This window comes from Schistocerca serialis, chromosome 6, assembly GCF_023864345.2.
Source record: "Schistocerca serialis cubense isolate TAMUIC-IGC-003099 chromosome 6, iqSchSeri2.2, whole genome shotgun sequence".
Taxonomy (NCBI): Eukaryota; Metazoa; Arthropoda; class Insecta; order Orthoptera; family Acrididae; genus Schistocerca; species Schistocerca serialis.
This window is the reverse complement of record NC_064643.1, coordinates 566,918,819-566,940,665: the sequence shown is the minus strand read 5'-3', so window position 1 is coordinate 566,940,665 and position 21,847 is coordinate 566,918,819. Positions and strand designations below refer to the sequence as shown.

Genomic DNA, 21,847 nt, shown 5'->3' with positions numbered 1-21,847 from the left:
TAGGTAGTAAATTGACTTGGGAGCCACATATTAAATACATTAGTGCAAGGTTGTCTAGAGAGGTGTATTTGTTAAGGAATTAAAAAAACCATGTACCTGCGGCCTATGTAAGATGATTAGCCTACTTTGTTTTTTTTTTTTTCAAAGCATTATATCTTATGGGCTTTTAATATGGTGCAATAGCTCACACCTTCAGGACATTTTGATACTTCAGAAGAAAGTAATTCGAATTATCACAAACTGATAAACTGGCCCACTGTAAACAACTGTTTATAAACTTAAAAATATTAACTGTTATAAACTTGTATATTTACACTGCCCTACTGCATATAAATAGCAACTTATCAGAATACCAGCATAGAAGAGATGTACACTCTCATGGAACCAGAAATAGTAGCCATCTTGACATACCTTACTACAGATTATCCAAGTCACTGAACAGCTGTGAAGTGGTGGGTATGAAGATGTTTAACTAACAAACTGCCACTAGAATGGGTAGAGGCTCCATTTGATTTATTTGAAGACAAATTATTCAGTTGGTTAGCTGCAAATCCTTGCTACTCACTTCAGGAATATTATGACTGTAAAATATCATAGTGGTACCGGTTTGGAGAGTACAGCATAATTTCTTTAACTGATTAATGTTTTCATATTACTTGATTTTAAATAATGTATTTTATGGAAAACCAATAGTGACATACTGATCTTCATGTATAATTGCTGTATAACTTGTATATATGTAACTTGACTTTGTCAATTGGTGTAATAGCTAAATGACAATAAAATTTCATTCAATCCAATTCATTCAATTCAATTCAATTCTTTCGGAAAATAAATTTGTTAATTGGCTATAGGATTATGTGTTGGCCATACAATTGGAAATGAACTTACAGAATGATGGATCCTTCCACATTTTACCAATCATATGAGTTCTCACCTCAACTGCACTTTCCCTAATTGATGGAGCGGTCATAGTAGTATCATTATAGAAGCCATTAACACCTAACCAGCATGAGTGTATCAGCGTATTCATTACGTGCTAGGCAAATCACTGACAACCACAACAGCACAAAATTCTCCACTGACGATTGTTTTATAGAAGCAATGATATTTCTAACAGCACATGTCCAAAACTAATGCCAGTCATACCTGCCATGTGACTGTGGTTCAACATAATTAAATTTCTGTTTTTGAGTTTGGATGGAAACAGGCATACAGAATAAAAGATATATATGTGAGATGAACTGCTAGGTCACATCGCAGTCACTGCTGTTGTCATAATGGACTGCAAAGATGTGCTAAAACAAGCAATATGACATATTCTTCTGAGATTAAAAAATGACTGTCAAAAATGTACCATGAATTGTTATTAATTTACTGTGAAGTGTTCAAAATGTTTAATGAATTTGTAACCTGACAAATAAATAAATAAAATTAAAAATATGTACAAGCTTTTAACTTTCAAACCATTCAAAATAAAGGATTGTTACAATTAAACTTTCACTGCTTAAGAGGCCCCCCCCCCATAAAAAAACAATTGATCACAGGACAAAGAAACTTTTTGGAAATATTTATAAGAACATGTTTACATTGCAGTGTGATTACCACCTGCATCCATCACAGCCTGGAACCGCACTAGAGATTCCTCTACTGCTACCAGAAACATCTCCAATGGGATGTTGACTACCTCCCTCCCTGTGCTCATCTTCAACCTGCAATGTGTGTCAGTGTTCTGGCAATGGCAAATCAAGACACTAACACTACTTAGAATGCATCTCCTGCAGTGCACAGTGTGAACATTGTAACATTGTTCCTATAAAGTTGGGTACCTGTATGGTAAAATCTTTTTTTGTCTACACTGGTTCAAATAGTAAAAGTTTAATTACTGACTGAGTTGATGTGATACACCACAAATTCCTCTCTTCAGATAACCCCTTCAAGTCAAAGTAGCACTTGCACCTTATGTCTTCAATTATTTGTTGTTTATATTACAATCTTTGTCTTCGTCTACAGCTCCCTCAAGTAAGATGGAAGTTATTCTGTGATTTCTTAGCACAAGTCCTACCATCCTGTCCCTTCTTCTTGTCAGTGTTTTCCATAATATGTGAAATACAGCATAAGACTGGTACTCTCTCTCTGTTTTATTAAGTTCAGATAACGCTGTTATAAGGCTAAACATTTTCTAAATACTGCAAAATACCTACTTTGATACTGTAATGTCTTATGGACTGGAAATGTGAAAATTTATAGTTTTCAATTTTTTATAAATAGTGAATAATGACTACATTGTATTTCCTCATGCTGTGGTGCTGCTTCCATATTTAAAAATTGTAACTGTATAATTTTTTCTGTGATGAACATTAAACATTAATCAACAAATCAAGATGTGAAAATCATAATTTCCAGTTTTCCGAAGGATAATTTGTAATGTCCTCTGGATGCAAGACTGCAAATTTACTGAATTGTTGTGAGTACTGTACATCAAATACCAGCACTGTAATTTTCATCAAGAACTGAAAATTAAAAGGTACAGAAGTTCATCTCCTTGTTTTTTAAAGTTTATTCACTTTGTAGGCCTTGTATATAAAATCTCTGGCGTAATGTAAAGTCTCTCTGGGCAGTACCATGTTGCAGATGGCTTTTACATTGATAAATTATGAGCCTAAACCAACTCTTTTCAGCAGTTGAAGGGCTTATGACTGGAAATGCTTGGATCAAATTCCAGTAAAGAGGACTGGACAATAACTCCCACTGATTGACAGAAATGGGGACTGCAGGGAAGCAGGAGATATATATAGTACAGAGAAAGTGCGGACATACACATTAGTATGGGAGGAAGTCTTGCAAAGCAAAAAAATCAAGGGATCAGTGAAGGAACTGAATGTAATGGCTGCTTACTTATAGGTCTTGTAGCTCAATCTCCTCCCTACTGTCAGTTTATTGCATACCCAAACTGACTTCACATGAAGCACTCCATCGAGACTAGATGACCTAAGGAGTTTATAGCTTTGTAAATTATTAGAGATTAGATTAGTTTAATACTAGTTCCATGGATCATGAATACGATATTTCGTAATGATGTGGAACGAGTCAAATTTTCCAATACATGACATAATTAAGTTAATTTAACAACATAATTAAGTTAATATAACAACTTTTTTCTTTTTTTGTTTTTTTTTAATTATTTTTAAATAATATTTTTGTTTGGTTTTTTCTTTTTTTAAAATTTATATCTAAAAATTCCTCTATGGAGTAGAAGGAGTTGTCATTCAGAAATTCTTTTAATTTCTTCTTAAATACTTGTTGGTTATCTGTCAAACTTTTGATACTACGAGGTGCATTCAAGTTCTAAGGCCTCCGATTTTTTTTCTAATTAACTACTCACCTGAAATCGATGAAACTGGCGTTACTTCTCGACGTAATCGCCCTCCAGACGTACACATTTTTCACAACGCTGACGCCATGATTCCATGGCAGCGGCGAAGGCTTCTTTAGGAGTCTGTTTTGACCACTGGAAAATCGCTGAGGCAATAGCAGCACTGCTGGTGAAAGTGCGGCCACGGACAGTGTCTTTCATTGTTGGAAAAAGCCAAAAGTCACTAGGAACCAGGTCAGGTGAGTAGGAAGCATGAGGAATCACTTCAAAGTTGTTACCACGAAGAAACTGTTGGGTAACGTTAGCTCGATGTGCGGGTGCGTTGTCTTGGTGAAACAGCACACGCGCAGCCCTTCCCGGACGTTTTTGTTGCAGTGCAGGAAGGAATTTGTTCTTCAAAACATTTTCGTAGGATGCACCTGTTACTGTAGTGCCCTTTGGAATGCAATGGGTAAGGATTACGCCCTCGCTGTCCCAGAACATGGACACCATCATTTTTTCAGCACTGGCGGTTACCCGAAATTTTTTTGGTGGCGGTGAATCTGTGTGCTTCCATTGAGCTGACTGGATTGAAAAATGGCATCCACGTCTCATCCATTGTCACAACCAACGAAAAGAAAGTCCCCTTCATGCTGTCTTTGCGCATCAACATTGCTTGGCAACATGCCACACGGGCAGCCATGTGGTCGTCCGTCAGCATTCGTGGCACCCACCTGGATGACACTTTTCGCATTTTCAGGTCGTCATGCAGCATTGTGTGCACAGAACCCACAGAAATGCCAACTCTGGAGGCGATCTGTTCAACAATCATTCGGCGATCCCCCAAAACAATTCTCTCCACTTTCTCGATAACGTCGTCAGACCAGCTTGTGCGAGCCCGAGGTTGTTTCGGTTTGTTGTCACATGATGTTCTGCCTTCATTAAACTGTTTCACCCACGAACGTACTTTCGACACATCCATAACTCCATCACCACATGTCTCCTTCAACTGTCAATGAATTTCAATTGGTTTCACACCACGCAAATTCAGAAAACGAATGATTGCACGCTGTTCAAGTAAGGAAAACGTCGCCATTTTAAGTATTTAAAACAGTTCTCATTCTCGCCGCTGGCGGTAAAATTCCATCTGCCGTACGGTGCTGTCATCTCTGGGACGTATTGACAATGAACGTGGCCACATTTTAAAACAATGCGCATGTTTCTCTCTCTTTCCAGTCCGGAGAAAAAAAATCGGAGGCCTTAGGACTTCAATGCACCTCGTATTTGGTAAGTGACCAAAGACTTTAGTGGCAGTATAATTCACCCCTTTCTGTGCCAAAGTTAGATTTAATCTTGAATAGTGAAGATCATCCTTTCTCCTAGTATTGTAGTTATGCACACTGCTATTACTTTTGAATTGGGTTTGGTTGTTAATAACAAATTTCATAAGAGAGTATATATACTGAGAAGCTACTGCGAATATCCCTAGATCCTTAAATAAATGTCTGCAGGATGATCTTGGGTGGACTCCAGCTCTTATTCTGATTACACGCTTTTGTGCAATAAATACTTTATTCCTCAGTAATGAATTACCCCAAAATATGATGCCATATACAAGCAATGAGTGAAAATAGGCGTAATAAGCTAATTTACTAAGATGTTTATCACCAAAATTTGCAATGACCCTTATTGATTGATTGATTGACCCTTAATGATTTAATAGGCTGTTTTGAATTAAGCTTTACATTTTGCAGTGTATAGTTCAAGCTAAGCTTCCAAAACCTAGATTAGATTTTAAATTTTGATGATTTTATAAATTTTTTAAAGTATGAAATTAAGTATCATATTTTAAAGTTTGCGTTGGTGGATTAGATTCATATGACTTAGCAACAATAAATGTAAAAGAAATTATGTGGGATTATTGCTACATTGTAACTTTCTGCCTAAACTGCTGCAAGTAGGTGCAAGACAACCCAAGTATTAACAGCTACAGAGATTATATTATGGATCAGTAGGAAAATCAACAATGTAGGAAAAGACAGATAGCTACTTACCATAAAGACAACACATAAGGTTGCAGGCAGGCAAGATTTGGCCCTTTGGGAAAGGTTATCCAAGTAACTAGAGAAACCATTTGCATGCTGGATGTAGTCTGCTCCACACAGTGGACTGAAGTTCCCTCAGCATTGTTGGGGAGCACCAGTCTATTGTCCAGTAGGTTTGGAAAATATAACATGTGGAAGACAGGACCACTATGCCATAAGAGATAGGGATATTTCTGTGGTAGGAGGTTTCCCATGTTTCCCACCTTTGCTCTGTTTTGCCCCAGCTCAAATATATTTTAATGAGGGTTTTTTTGTATTCTTCTGTCATCCTTGGAAGGTTCAGATATTCCAGTTCCATACTTGGAAATGATTACTGATACACCACTGCTATACACAAATTGTGTATGATTTTCAAAATTAAGTGACAGTAGTTCAAGTCTTTTTCCCTTTCTCTTAGACCAAACTTCAGCTTCAGTTAATAATCTGTTACATCCATAATTGGTTCAATGCAGCTCTCCATGCTACTCTATCCTGTGCATGTCTCTTCATCTTTGACTGCAACCCACATCCTTTTGAATCTGCTTACTGAATTCATCTCTTGATCTCCCTCCATGTCCCCCCCCCCCCTTCCCCACCCTCTAGTAACAAACTGGTGACCTCTTGATGTCTCAGAACGTGTACTACCAATCAATACCTTCTTCTAGTCAGGTTATGGCAAAATTTCTTTTCTCCCCAATTCTATTCAGTACCTCCTCATTAGTTATGTGATCTATCCATATAATCTTCAGCATTCTTCTGTAGCAGCATATTTCAAAAGCTTCCATTCTCTTCTTGTCTAAAATGCTTATCACCCATGCTTCACTTCCATACATGGTTACACTCCATACAAACAATTCCACAAAAGACTTCCTGGCACATCTGCACTCAATGTTCACAAATTTCTCTTGTTCAGAAATGCATTTCCTGCCATTGCCAGTCTGTACTTTATATCCTCTCTAGTTTGGCCATTATCAGTTACTTTAGCCCAAATAGCAAAGCTCATCTACTGCTATACATGTCTTTTCCTAATCTAATTCCCTCCAACTGATTTAATTCAACCACATTCTATTATCCTTCTTTTGCTTTTGTTGATGTTCATCTTATATCATTGTTTCAAGTCCTTTGCTGTCTCTGACAGAATTACAATGTCATTTCTTCTCCCTGAACTTTAATTCCTATTCCTCATTTTTCTTTGGTTTCCTTTACTGCTTGTTCAATGTACAGACTGAATAACATCTGGGACAGGCTACAACCTCACTCCCTTCTCAGCCACTGCCTCCCTTTCATGTCCCTCAAACTATTTATAACTGTTGACTAGTGTCTGTACAAATTGTAAATAGCCTTTTTCTTCCTGTATTTTACTCCTTCTGTCCTCAGAATTTCAAAGAGAGTATTCCAGTCCACACTGTCAAAAGCTTCCTCGAAGTCTACAAATGCCATAAACATAGGTTTGCCTTTCCTTAACCTATTTTCTTTGAGAAGTCATAGAATCAGCATTGCCTCACGTGTTCCTATATTTCTCCAGAATACAAACTGATCTTCACTGAGGTCAACTTCCACCAGTTTTTCCATTCTTCTGTAAAGAATTCGTGTTAATATTTTGCCACCAAGTCTTATTAAGCTGATAGTACAGTAATTTTCATGACTGACATCAAATGCTTTCTTTGGAATTGGATTATTATATTTTTCTTGAAGCCTGAGAGTATTTCACCTGTCTCATATATGTCTTGCTCACCAATGGAAGAGTTTTGTCGTGGTTGGCTCAGTAGTTGTTGTCTACTCCTGGGGCCTTGTTTTGACTTAGGTCTATCAGTACTTTGTCTAATTCTTCACACAGTATCGTGTCTCCCATCGCATATTCATCTGCGTCCTCCTCCATTTCTGTAATATTGCCCTCAAGTACATATCTCTTGTATAGGCCCTCTATATACTACTCTCTCCACATTTCAGCTTTCCCATCTTTGCTTAGGACCTATTTTTCATCAGAGCTTTTTATACTCATACAGGTAGATTCCTTTTCTCCAAAGGACCCTTTAATTTTCCTATAGGAGATATCTGTCTTTCCCCTAGTGATATATGCTTCTAAATCCTTATATTTGTCATCTAGTCATTCCTGCTTAGCCATTTTGCACTTCCTGCAGATCTCATTTTTTAGACATTTGTATTTCTAATAGCCCTCATCTTTTTACCTACTTGATCCTCTGCTGCTTTCACTATTTCATCTCTCAAAGCTACCAATTATTCCACTACTGCATTCCTTTCCCCTGTTCTTGTCAACCATTCCCTACTGCTCCTTCTGAAACTCTCAATATCCTCTGGGTCTTTCAGTTTGTCCAGGTTCCATCTCCTTAAATTCCTACTTTTTTGAAATTTCTTCAGTTTTAACCAACAGTTCATAACCAACAAATCATGGTCAGAGACCACATTTGAACCTGGAAATGTCTTACAATTTAAAATCTGGTTCCAAAATCTCTGTCTTACCATAACTCTATCAATCTGAAATCTTCCAGAGTCTCCAGGTCTCTTCCATGTATCTAATGTTCATTCATGATTCTTAAACCAAGTGTTAGCGATGATTAAATTATGCTTATTTTCATTTACTTACATGTCAAGTTCCATAGGACCAAATTGAGGAGCAAATCTTCAAGGTCATGGAACGTGTCAGTACCTGATACTCCTTTGTAAAATTCCCACATAACTTCCCTATGCTATCAGTCACATGAGTCAACCCTGCACTAGGCTTCACAATGCTGGTGACCTGGTACTCACTCCCCAACAGTTCCTGCAACTGCTGGCCCACACCTCTACCATGTGAACTACCTAGCAGCAGAACCTTCTTCTTTCTGTTAGACTTTGCAACTGACCTAAGCCCCCTAACTGCTGAGGACTGCTGCATGTTCCCTACATATACAGCTACAAGAGGCTGCTCTCCACGCAAATCTGACAGCTAGTCATATCTATTGCATATACACAAAGTATGACTGTCTGAATACCTCCTCTTCCTAGCTGCCTTCTTGCCAACTGCCAGTTCACATTCCCCACCACCCTTCACCCTCTTCAACCTATCTAGTTCCTCCTTTGCATGTTGTAACTGCACGTAAAGAGCACAGATCTTATGCTTCTGCTCCTCTATCAACTTATTTCTACTACAGATTCTGCATTCCTAGGAGAGGATTTTGTTAGAATGCCCACTGGCTTCCCCCCCCCCCCCCCCCAATGAAAATAAATTGAACAAATCCCACACCATAACCCACTACTCACAAACCTATGACAGAGCCCACACTTCTCACCCACAGTAAAATTTTACAGTTACTGAAAAAAACTACATGTTTACATTACCTAAGTTCAGTTATACCAGCAGAACTATTTATAGAACTAACAATAACAATCTCAAAATTCTCTGTCTACTAAGAAAGCAACTACTTGTATTATACTACTACACCACAGCTGATATAAACACTAACAAAACTTCACAAAATTATTAGCTAAAACCAAAAATTTTAGCAGCCACTAGAACACTCAATGAAGTTAAAACATGAACGAAAATTTTACTTAAATATTTCACTAGAAACAATAAAATGTCAGTTGAAAACTAAAGCTAGAAATTTACTAAATGACTTCAACGTACAGAAAACTCTTAAAAACACAGTGAACATACGTTTCCAAAACTTTATTAAATCGCCACAAACAGCACAAAACACTGCTGAAAACTATTAAATTTAATACCTGTATAACAATGCACAGTAAATTTGTTAGTACTTAGCATTATAACCGCTACAGCTGCAACTGCATGCCACAAAATGTAAACACACTACTGAGGCTTGGATGAATGATGTAAGCTCTGCTCTGTGCAGAATTCTACCAGGCGGCTTCCTCTTTCATTCTTTTCCCTCCTGTTCATATTCATCTACTCTTTTTCCTTCTCTTTGTTTTCCTGCTATTGAATTCCAGTTCCTCATTACTATTAAATTTTTGTCTCCCTTAACTATCTGGATAATTTCTTTTATCCCATCATACATTTCTTCAGTCTCTTCATCATCTCCCTTAGTTACTTTGTTACAATTTAAAGGTTATTATTACTCAAGGGTTATGTGATTTAACTCATGTTTTGATGTGCCTTGGAACACATGCTAATTTATACCAGAGAAATATATCAAAGAACAGAATTTCTGACAGTGATTAGAACAAGAAATTTTCCTTGCATATTCAAATACAAACAAACAGGTGGAATAATGCAATACTTATATTTTTGTATAGTGATGTTTTGCTGTAGTTTGTGATGTTTTGTAGCAGTTCAAATCTGGAGAATGAGCAGGGAAGAGTAATGCACGGTGGGACTGATGCAAGACCACTGCTGCTGGCCATTCATTGTCCACCTTTGGCAGGGTTCCTCCAACCATGTGCAAAGAGAAAACACTAATCAAAGAGTAGCTTGGGTTCTTAGCTGCCGTGAATTATTGTATAATTTAGAATCAATTTCTTTATTTCTGTCTATGATCACAAAATGTTATGTCCTCAGGCTACTGGTTTCGGTCAGCAATGACCATCTTAAGACTTGTTTTAATATAATGGAGCCATAGTGGCATTGTCAAAAGATAAATATAACATCAGCTCAGCATAAATGAAATATAATGTATACTTCTACTACTACTGCTTCTGTTCAAAACAAACTGCCATATTAGCACTGTTAACAAAATTACTCTAGTATATACATTATTTCATTTATGTATGATAATACTGAGCTGATTGTGGACTTATCTTTTTATGATGCCACTATGGCTCCATTGCATTAGGACATGTTTTTAAAACATATCTGAAGATGGTCATCGCTGACCGAAACTGGTAGTCTGAGGACATAACACTTTGTGATCACAGACGAAAATAAAGAAATATATTCTACACTTTCTGGATCACTGTTCAATTTGCAACCATACTGCAGCTTGTGAAATTGTATAATTTGTTTTGGTAAGACAATTACAGTAGATGATGTAACAGTAAAAAGAGTTTACTGGGTGGAGTTTAGTGTGAACATAACTAATAGATCAATACATCTGAGCATGCAGAGCAGTTATGTAATAGACAAAAAGTTTTGGAGATATTATTGGACGTAAAATACATTGGTTGTCTGCTTCACAAAATTGATAACATACACTCTGCTGAGTGTAGCTTGAGAAATTTGCTGTATTCAGGAAACTTTGGAGTGAGTCGAAATAACAGATATCGTAGTCATTTGCAGTAGAAAATTATAGGCACCTTACAGAAAATTTAAAGCAAGATATCTTACCACTTAGTATGCTACTGGGTCTATCCTTCAGTCATGATAAACTAACAGATGTTGTCTAAGTTCAATAGATTGGTAGTTAGAACTTACCTATTTATAATTTTTTTACAAGTTAGAATCAAATGTCTTGAATGTTGATTCCTTGACTTCTGCTAACACTTGGCTAATTGTAAAGCCACTTTCAATCATTTAGGAATGCATCACAAAATGACAGCAGACACTCAGATAGCAGAGTAACAGTAAACTACCACCCCCATTTCTTTTGAGAACTGAACTCACATGTGTAAAAAAAAAGTCACATCTCCAAACCTCTGCATCATCCATTGATACAATTATTCACTTACATTCTGTGGTATATGTTGATAACATCTGCAAATGTGTTGTGAATAGAGTTAATAATAAAGAAGCAATAAATTAAAAGTCATGCCTGGTGCTGCCATTTTATTACACAAACAATGAAAATGTAGGAAGAGAAACATATTTTCTTTCATCATTTAGTGTGGTGTCAGCAAGGAACACAAGAAAACTTCATAAAGTTTTGAAACTCTATACAAAGTCTGTTGGAAGTCACTAATGTTGTCGTTCTTAAATATACAATCACTTTGGTCCATGGAATTTGTGCAACATGAGTTATGCTGCGTCAAGGCATATTCACAGCATTAAAAGTCTGGAGGGTTACCGATGGTGATCAACCTCACAGTCTGCTGTGTAGGTTGGTGAGTAGTACATATTTTTTCCATACTTCCCTCACAAAAGAACCCATCTAAATGTATACCATATGGGCACCAACAGCTGAATGACCTCGGCATGGACTTCACACTACTGTGCTACTGTTTATCTATCACTGTTGTGTTCCACGTTCATGTACCTATACAAATTCTCAACAGCAACCAGTAACTATTACCAAACTACTAGAGCTTCAAATTATGATGTAAATTATTAGTTACAATGTTTAAAAAAGGCCTTACAACTCCAGGCTACTAATATACAATATGTTCAGACAAAAATTATAGTCAGACAATATTCAGATACACTGATCAGCTTCATATTATCTAGAGTGCTTGCTTTATTACTTTTTAAATCTGTGTATTCAAAACAGGAATAGGAAGTATGTAATCAACTGCTGATAACTTCTGTGAAGCTCATAACGTAACTGCACCAGTGGTCTCTCTCTCTCTCCCCTCCCCCTTCTCTCTCTCCCTGTCGCACATACACACACGCACACACACACACACAAACACAGTACGTGATTTCCTCCAACAATCATCACTGTAATAAAAGTGTTGCACACAGATGTAAAATACTTACATATTACTCAGCTTTTTCTGGAATGATCTTATGATATCATGCAGTCGTTTGATTTCTTGTTTTGCTGCTTTATACTTAAGATCCTGTAGATAAGGAAAAAGCTATTACTTTTTTCTGATGTATTTCTTACTTTCTAATTACTTCAAGCAAATGTGGAGTTTCTTAAGATACAGTGTGCCTTGCGTTCAACTTTCGGCATGAGAACTAATTATAATAGTAATGAATTTTTCCATCGTGCCATGTTCATTGAAGACATGTCTTTCAGGGTAAACAGCTTTGAAATACAAATTTATGGAGTGTCTGAAGGAAAATGTTTGTTGGTAGCCCATATTTAAAAATGTTAATACATCAATAAAACTTGCAATGGAGTACCCACTGTATTTATATTTAGGTAGAACTATTTCCCTACATAAATGCAGAATAAGTACAACATAATAAAATAAGTGTTGCTAAATATTGTGATGGTATTCTTTGCTATGGGAAGTGGAGTACGTAAGACTAATTGAATTACCACGAAAGGAAATTTGCTAGGCTATTTTAAATGAGTCTGACTATGGACAACTTGCCTGTAACTTTAATTTTTGTTTTGTTGTGATTTTTCTTTTGTAAATAATTCTATGTCAACATTGGTTACTGAATAGATTGTGTTTTGTGAAGGGTTTCTAGACAGGACATTGTAATGTTTCGTCCCTCATTGTTGTCAGTAACTAAAGCTTTTGATATTTTATTTGACACTGATCATAGATTAAAAGCTTGTAAATTGAATGGAATTTCATATAAAGTACTAAAAAGAGGATGAGTTGTAGCTTCAGTTGTATTACCAGAGCTTTAAGATGAGCAATCATGCGCATACGGTGCCCATTTTGAAATGCAAGTATTTGAATCAGTTTATTTAGAAATTCATCTGGTGAAGTGAAATATTCTTGCACATCTGGTCTCATCTGCAAAAGAAATTATAATAAATAAATGAGGCACTATTACTATGAGGACAGTTAACCTGGGAGACTAAATTTTGTGACCAGATGGGTAAATATTAATAAAACATTAATGTGACTGAATTTCTGCAGATTGATAGAATAACTTATTGTGCAAATAACTGAGGGGCAGAGAAAACACAGGGCTATAGTAGATGAAAATACATAAAGAGGAAGTGTAAAAATATATTATTTTTAAGTTTTTGTTTTTGTACTGAGGAAATGGAGTAGCCTACAGAAGAATGTTCACAAACATGCAGCAAAGAACTACAGTAAGTTGCCTTCACTAAATACAACCAAAAGTAAGGTAAAGAACTTATAGTTTTGAGATGTTATCACAACAAATTGTCTGGTTCAGTGTTTCTATCTTACTTTAAAAATTTATGAACTATGAATTTTACACACACACACACACACACACACACACACACACAATCATATATAAAGACATAGAAAAATAGGCTACACCAGCTACTATTTTAAAAACACAGTATACACAGCAGAAAGGTCTACATACTCTGCTAGCCACACATGACATTATTTTGCTATGAGACAACAGTAATAACTGCAATGTTCTTGTTGTTTGTTTCTGTAAGAGGTATTCACATTTCATCCAGCCTCTTCATCATACCACATTATCATATATTAGTCAAGAGTGAAATTCTTCTTGTGCAGGCCTACTATCTTTTTGAATGCATTTGAATGTTCCAGGAATAGGATGATTAAATTACTCAACAATATTTCAGTTGTTGTTGCCATTTGCTAATGACATACCTCGTTCAACAGGTCATGAGAAGTAAACCAGAGCATCATTGCTTTCTCCTTTCTAAATCTTTATTAGCTATCCTACTGTAAACAATATTGGAAGTACCCAACACATTTTGTAAATATTGGTCTGGATTATTCACTCTGTTGCTGTATACAGACTAATATACAATGAGTGATCGTACGGCGCCATCTAAATATGAATAAAGAAAAGGAAAACAACTAATACATAAGCTAAATGTGATAAACAGGATCTTCCAATAATGTTGTCATATATGGTTGAGAAATATGTACAAGATATACCTGCTGTTTGTTTACGTAACTGAATGTTTTAAATGTGATGCAAGTACTTACTTTCGATGTTAACTGAGTTGTTGTGTACTGATTGCCACATACACCACACTTCTGTTGCAAAATTGCTGTAATTAATAAAGGGCATCACATTATTTCTTTACTCACACTGGTTTAAGTATATAGATAAGTCTCACAGTCCCTCCACATAGGTCTAAGTCAAGAAATGGCAGAATGAAGTAGATAACGTGCAAAACTACTGCTGATGACATTGCAAAAATGTCAAGGCGAAATATCGTGATATCAAATAGTTACTCTGTTTTCAATGATTTGTATATACAATTGCTGTATTTATAGTAAGTAATCGTAGAAAACTAGGAAACTAGTTTCTTTTTTGATTTCTGTTTCAGAACACGATACTACAATCATAGGAAGATTACTCAAGTTCAAATAATGTGACACTATTCATTTAAATACAAACTTCGTAATTACTCGATTTTAAGCACTCGCTGCAATAGATATGACCACAGCTAGTTAGTAAGAATTTTCTTTCACGAATTTCTGACGGCTGTGTATAACAAGAATTGCAGTGGATCCAGTCCATCTTCTTCGATTAGAGAGAACAATTTAAAGCACATTTAGGGTTTCTCTTCAGTTTATATAGCCTGCACACTTGAAAGAACAGCTGAATTAGAATGACGAAGTTTATAACACTTCAAACTTCCCTCCAACACTTTTCCGGGTGAGAACACATGCCAAAGAGTAATCATACAGATAATTCACATTATCTTGTAGATAAATCTCTGATTTGCTTATTGCATTACAGAATCGTCTTTGTCCTTAGAAATAAAATTAACCTCTCAAATGTGTATTTTCGATTAAATAAAACATCACTTTACCAAACAACGTTATATAGTGCACATCTGTCCATCACCACGGCGGCACATCTCTTGAAATTCAAAAAAAGTGTTGCTAACAAACGTCACGGAGTGTGGTGGGGATGCATGTTCACAGCTGACACCGGGAGCGCTAGTGGCGCACAGATCGCCACTGTGCTTAGCCGGTGTAAGGCTGCCAACAGAGCGGCGTGAAGTTGCATGTGCGTCTTCTTCGCGAGAGCTTCGTGTGTGCGACATTGTAATCGCGTAAATAGTCTCGTGCAGAAATGTCGGAACGATTCAAAGTGACGAAGTCGGAAGACCCGACCACTTTTCCCAACTACGGCGCTACCACAGGTGTAGATGCAGACGACGTTCATGGTAAGCTGGCGGGCGGCTCAGATGTCAAACAGCAAGGGAGTTCTGCGGAAGAAACGATCGGTAGGAGCAAAACTATTGAAATGGAGAAAAAAACTAGAATTTTGAGTCTATATTGTTTCCTGTTGCTATCAGGTTCATTCTTTTTGTGTAGAGATTCTTGTACTTCATTCTTGCTTTTCGCCTTCACTTTGCTCCTCTTCGTTATTCCTACGAACATATTCGCTATTAATCGCATGCTCATAATTATTAACGTTCCTGTAAAAAAATTCTTCTTTTGCTTGTGGCATTTCATTTTGAGCGGCGGGTTGCGTAGCCCGCCAAAACTGAATGTAGCGCTTCTTCCTAGCGTCCACCGGCAAATGATGCAGCTGCGGATTCGCCACACGAAAGAAAAATTATCTACATTTATGGCAATGTCAATTTGCATGGTTTGATGCTAGTGTTTTCTGATGTATCTCATGTTCAATTTCAGCATGTGTGCTTCCTGAGTGGAACTTTGTTAAAGTTTACAAAGCTGTAGTAGGCTTCAAAGCGCATCGCTTGCTATTTTACTCAATTTTCTACAATTTTTGTCTTCTACCTAACTTGACCGTGAAATGTACTTTGTAGATCATTCTTGTTCATTAAGATCTATCTTCGAATGTTTTAGAACATGTAGAACGAACGACCACCTACATCGGTTCAGCTATACCGGCATGAGTTTAATCACGTAATAAAATTTGGAAAGAAAATGAAGTTGAGAGGTTCTGCGTTGTCTTAAGTTAAATTATGGACAAGATACTTCAATTCAGATGAAATGCGAATTACACTGACCGTCTGTATGATTCACATACTTGGGCGCTTCGAGTACCAAGTATACTAAGACATTCAGATACTAATACATTTTGGGCAAAGAGGAAAGCAACACGTCTTCTCGAAACTGAATACAGGTGCTCGAGTAATATTTTCATCATACTGATAGTGACAATTTATCACAGTCGGTACTAATTGTTCAAACAAAGAGGTAGCGGTACGTAATGTGTTTCTGTGTTTCCGAAGACCACTTACCGAAAAATTATTATCCACAATAAAACATATCAGTGTAGCTTAGAACAAGCGGGTTGTAGACTACACATTTTTAGTATAAGTAATTTACCGATCTTTAACGCTGACGAAAAAAACAATGGTACTGTCACTTTCCAGTTGTCGACCAGTGTGATACTGAATTCCTCTATTTCCTTGTAAAGTACGTCTATTTATCTATCTTGAGCATGTCTGTTGGTTACATGGTTTTGGACTTTTGTAATCAGAGACGCCGCACGTTGATGTGTTGGGGGGACGCTCACAGAGAAGTTCAAGCAAAATCAAAAAATTTCTCTCATACAACGACGCAGAAACCACCCTCAGTCAGAGGCAGCTCAGCGTACACTTGGTTTCAGTTAAACGTGTTTGTCATTTATTCTTACACACCTTAGAACGATTCACAAGTAATCTTTACAGTTTCTGGAATTTTCAAATTAGCACAACTGTTTCTAAAAGTGCTCATAGGTCAATGAATTTATGAAAGTAGGTAATGTTGAAAAATGTCTGATACATTAACAGAAAAACTGGACGTGGATATGATAACTGAGCCACTATACGCTTGTAATTACAACCAGCAGTAGACGAATATTTAAAAAAGAAAAAAAAGCCTTCACCCATTTTCTGACAGAGTAGTAACAGGAATTTACCTTGAAAGGTGACAAAGGCATGTTTCAGAAAACCTCGGCATACGTTTCCCAGTTTTTCTGAGAACTGTCATGTAACATATCTGATAGCAGAAAAAATTAAAATAGCGAATACACTCAGGGACCCTACTGCAAAGAAGGCGCATATCGGTCCACTGGTAGCAGAGATTATGGCTGGCTCTTGATAGTGATGCGCAGGGTTCTTAAAATTGACAGACCACACCGGGGAAACACGTATCTCGACGGATTACTTGGATGAAGAAAAGAACGTGCACTTTTCTGTTCAGTAAAACAAAAAAACCGGGTAGCATTTCTGCAGATTCACTAAGAATATAAACGTTGTTCGAATTTATTTCCGAAATAACTGCTTTTTGTCAACTCACCGGATGTGGCAGCTTCGGTAGAGCCTAAAAATGCCTGCAGAATAAAAAGCGCCAGGCATTGAACTGACTTTTTGGAATATGGATGCCTAGTCTGAAGGCGTAGACAAGACATACTGTGAGTAAACGGAACCAAGGTACTTTGTAACGGTTCACCAAGTGTGTGTGTGTGTGTGTGTGTGTGTGTGTGTGTGCGTGTGTGGATTCAGAAAGAAAATAATTTTCCGAAAAACGTTATGTATTACATCTCTGTACAGATTGCGATCAGCTCTTGTAGGAGAAAGAAAGAAGGTTTTGGTTGACATCTTTCTTCTTAACAGCGATATCACTAAGTTTCTAAGGATTGGTGGAATCGTTTGCGTTTCCAAGAGCATTCGCTCTTTGGACGCCACGATTGCTCAGGCATTAACAGATCTGTAGGAGCGTCTCATGATCGTTTCTCTGTTGAAACAAAAAGCGCGGTGCAGAATAGTGGCCATTACTTAACAGGAACGTTTGTTTACGAAGCAACTCAACGGAGAATGAGCGCTTGAAGAAACATTTTCTCAGTTACTCGCTTCCTATACATCCATCTGTTTCTTACAAGTGAAACTAACAACAGATTCACTATAAATGTACATAAGCAGTGGCCAGATGCGAATAAAGTATTTACTGACGTGCCGGATGTACTCATCAGACTTGTGTGGGTGATGCCTTCTTTCGTCCTTCTCATCAAGCAGTTCGGCCATTTTGTCTCCTTTAGAAGACATTAGTATCCAAGGCAGAGACAGTGGCCACCACGCAAACCCATGAGTTCGTCGGGCCAGTACAACTGGACGAGATCCTTACCACATCTGACTCGTTAGCTCTATTTTTAGCTTTCAACACCCTACGAATCCTGAGACGTAACTCCGTTCGCCTAATGAACATAATGCAGAAGCTGGTTGAGCTACAGCAGTATCCAGCTTCGGTGAGCTTTCTCTGGATACCAACACGCCAAGGCATTCAACAAAATGACTACTCGGGGACACAGCGAACACTTGCTTAACCCCCACGTCAATACATCCGCCTACATCTGTGAACTTAAAACTAGGGCGTATAACACGTGAAACTTCGCGGCAGCTTGCCTAGACAACTTTGCAGGTCGGGGGTTTAAACTTTCCGTCTTGTTCGTGCCTCCTACAATTGTCACTGTCCTCGTGTCAGGAAATGAAACATGAAGATCATCGCGAACTTCTTAAGACACTGTAACCTGGACATGTAACTGAGTTTCTATTACCACGTATAACCACAACCTAACGTAGATATTTCATTTCAGAATACATTAGTGTACCTGTGGTATTATTTACTCTTTTCCTCAAATAATATGAAAGAAACGTATTTGTTGTCCAGTTACCGAATAGAGAATACGCAGCCGAATACCAACAAAGAGAAAAAAGAAATATATTTCAAAAATTCTTTTCCAGAACATTGATGCTATCTATAAAACTTAGTTTGCTTATGAAAATAACATCGGATCATGTTAAAGAATTTCTTATATTATTTTCGTCTCATCTGTTTCTTCAGTGTCAACTGGCGTAACTTGAACAAAATGTTATAAAAGCTAAAATTTTGTGTTGTTTGCGTAAAGTGTAACGCATAGCAAGCATCCAACTAGGTGAATGTGGGAAACCTTCCAAAACCATACTGAAATTGGCCTACAGAACCAGGGATGTTTCTACCATTATGCAAGACTAACGGCCGCCTAGGGCGGCAAAATTTTAGGATCAGGAAAGGGCGGAAAAAATTAATTTCAAATCAAACACAGAAAAAAGTGAGCGAATGAGAAAAAATGAAGATGATGAAAACTTAACATCGAATTGTTTTCAAAAGCATATGGAACAATTACTTCATAAGTCTTTATTTACTTTGACGAAAGTAAACGCATTGGCTCTACCTACCTCTAGCAGCCGCTATTGAGTACGAAACGGAAACAAACTCTTTTTGGATGAAATATTCTCGGGCTTCCATCCGGGTAGCTGCGTCGAAAATTCGCGACGTTTCGACGAGTGTCATTCTCATCTTTTCCAGAAGATGATGAGAATGACGCTCTTCGAAACGTCGCAGATTTTCGACGCAGCTAAACGGATGGAAGCCCGAGAAGATTTCATCAGCAGTATACACCAGGAAAGCCTATATTCACAAACTTTTTTTTTTTTTTTTTTTTACTTTAAGGTTTGACGACCACCATGACCAACTCAGTGGGCTATAACCAGTCACTCGTCCCTAATTTAGGGGCACTGACTGCAGGGAAGGGAACAACCAGAAACTTTGGACAAACACAACGTCCATGCCTTACTGGGATTAGCACACGGACCCATTTCGAACGACTGATAAGAAGCCAATGGCTTAGACTACAGCACCACCACGAGGGCTAATAAAAATTGTTGAACTCTTAATAGAAAATGCAAGCAAGGCGTCATTCATTTATTTAATCGCTATTTCAGTTATTTTGGGATATTTTAAAAACTGAGAACGTTTTCGTCTTCAGTCACTTTTAGTGGAATTGAGGGCAAAGCGTGAAAATTGAGGACTGTCCCCGGAAGATGATGACGTCTGGGCACATTAGTTATCGATTAAACATGATAGGAAACTTGTATTACTCTGCCATGGGATGTCGATGATAATGACGGGGTGGGGGTTATCGGACTGACCGATGGTAGTAAAACCAGGGGACGTCATTTTTTAGTTCTCGCCTACAGCGCTGAAACACCTAGCAACGGCCCTAGACAGAACTGACCTAACAGCCTAGGGCTGAAACAAGATGGCCCTTCTTTCCTCGCTTTGGCCCATTATTCTGCAACCATGCTAAATGGCTTACAAACTTCGTACGTGCGTGGCTGTTTTGTATTGCTGTGTCGCGCTCCAAAGGTTTCGAGAAGATGCCTTCTGTAGGAACGGATATATTTTCGACCTCCAAATTTCACACTTTTCTTCTCTTTTCTATTGCAGCCATTCCATTTTGGTCCACACATGAAGCATGAGCAGCACACCCACCAGTATACACTGACGGCTTTCTACTAGATCGACTAAAGTCGTTTTTCCGTGTAAGACTGAGTGTTGTCTCACGAAGCCACCACAGGCAGTGTTTGCTCACGAAAGAAGGATTTCGTTGTGCAGCATGGAGCTGGAGCGTCCTTGTGGAAATCGGAGACATATGTTGGCCAGGCGTACTACAGTCATGTTCGTGTATTGTTGCGCTGTTGACCGAAGAGGGGAGTATCTTCAGAATTTGGGACGGGCTCTGTGTATCAGGGCGTTGGACCGGTCTTTCCCTGCAATTCGATAGGAGGCATATGAGGAAGCGAAAATGACAGAGAAAAGGATTGGGGACTACTCCGGCACTGTTCTATGAAGGTTCATATCAGCATTAATTGGAAAACAGCGATGCCAAGGATAGGGCACAAATTCTCCTGCGCAGCTTGACGAGAAAACAAACCCAAGTTATATATGCTGCAGTCACATCATTCCCCGTTCCGCCCAGCAATGCCAAATATGCGGTTTAGTAACATGTGCAGACATTAAGTTAGTTCGGTGGTTGGTATCATGTTCCGTGGATCATTTGTACGACTAATCGTAACGATGTGGAACCAGTCACTTATGTCTACATGCTGACCATTTGCAATTTTTTTAAATACTGATGTGAGTTAGTACTTACTTTCCATCTGCTTTTAACGATTACAAAAATAGAAATTCTTCTATAGAATAGAGAGAGTTATCAGGGAGAACCAGTTTCAGTTTATTTCCAAATTTAATTTCGCTGTCTATCAGAAGTTTTATGTCACTGGGTAAATGAAAAAAAATCCAGTTGCAGTATAGTGCAGCCCATTTTGTGCTAAAGACAGCTTCAGTATGGACTGTTGAATGTCATTTTTTCCTTCTGGTGTTGTAATTATGTACTTCATTGTTCCTGCAGTGGATATTTACAAGCTGAATGAGGGGATAATGTACTGTAATTCAGTAATCAAAATGCGTAACGCCTTAAGCAAATGTCTGCAACATGATCGTGAGTGAACACTACATATTATTCTTGCGGCAGGTTTACGAGCAATGAAAAGTTTTTTTCCGTAAATACAATACTGGCCATTAAAATTGCTACACCAAGAAGAAATGCAGATGATAAACGGGTATTAATTGGACAAATATATTATACTAGGACTGACATGTGATTACATTTTCACGCAATTTGAGTGCATAGATCCTGAGAAATTAGTACCAAGAACAACCACCTCTGGCCCTAATAGCGGCCTTGACACGCCTGGGCATTGAGTCAAACAGAGCTTGGATGGCGTGTACAGGTACATCTGCCAATGCAGCTTCAACACGATACCACAGTTTATCAAGAGTAGTTCAAATGGTTCTGAGCACTATGGGACTCAACATCTGCGGTCATCAGTCCCCTAGAACTTAGAACTACTTAAACCTA

The 21,847-nt window shown here is 37.8% G+C and overlaps 1 protein-coding gene across 5 annotated transcripts in view; it reads right to left on the bottom strand.

Moving 5' to 3' along the window:
* LOC126484483 (zip homologous protein 2-like) overlaps positions 1-15,074 on the bottom strand; it is a 116,096-nt gene extending 101,022 nt beyond the window's left edge. For 3 of the 5 annotated variants that reach the window (XR_007587862.1, XM_050108013.1, XM_050108012.1), the window contains exons 1-4: positions 14,551-14,926; positions 14,122-14,186; positions 12,850-12,969; positions 12,029-12,111 (exon numbers count right to left, since the gene is read on the bottom strand). Coding sequence is in view for 4 of the 5 variants with exons in the window: in XM_050108013.1 (XP_049963970.1) it covers positions 12,029-12,111; positions 12,850-12,969; positions 14,122-14,186; positions 14,551-14,662 (380 nt within the window). In the remaining variant the exon portion in view is untranslated. Of the gene's footprint in view, positions 1-12,028; positions 12,112-12,849; positions 12,970-14,121; positions 14,187-14,550; positions 14,927-14,957 lie in introns of those variants that run through there. The other 2 variants (XM_050108015.1, XM_050108014.1) reach the window with 2 other exon arrangements.
* Between the last annotated feature and the right edge of the window lie 6,773 nt (positions 15,075-21,847).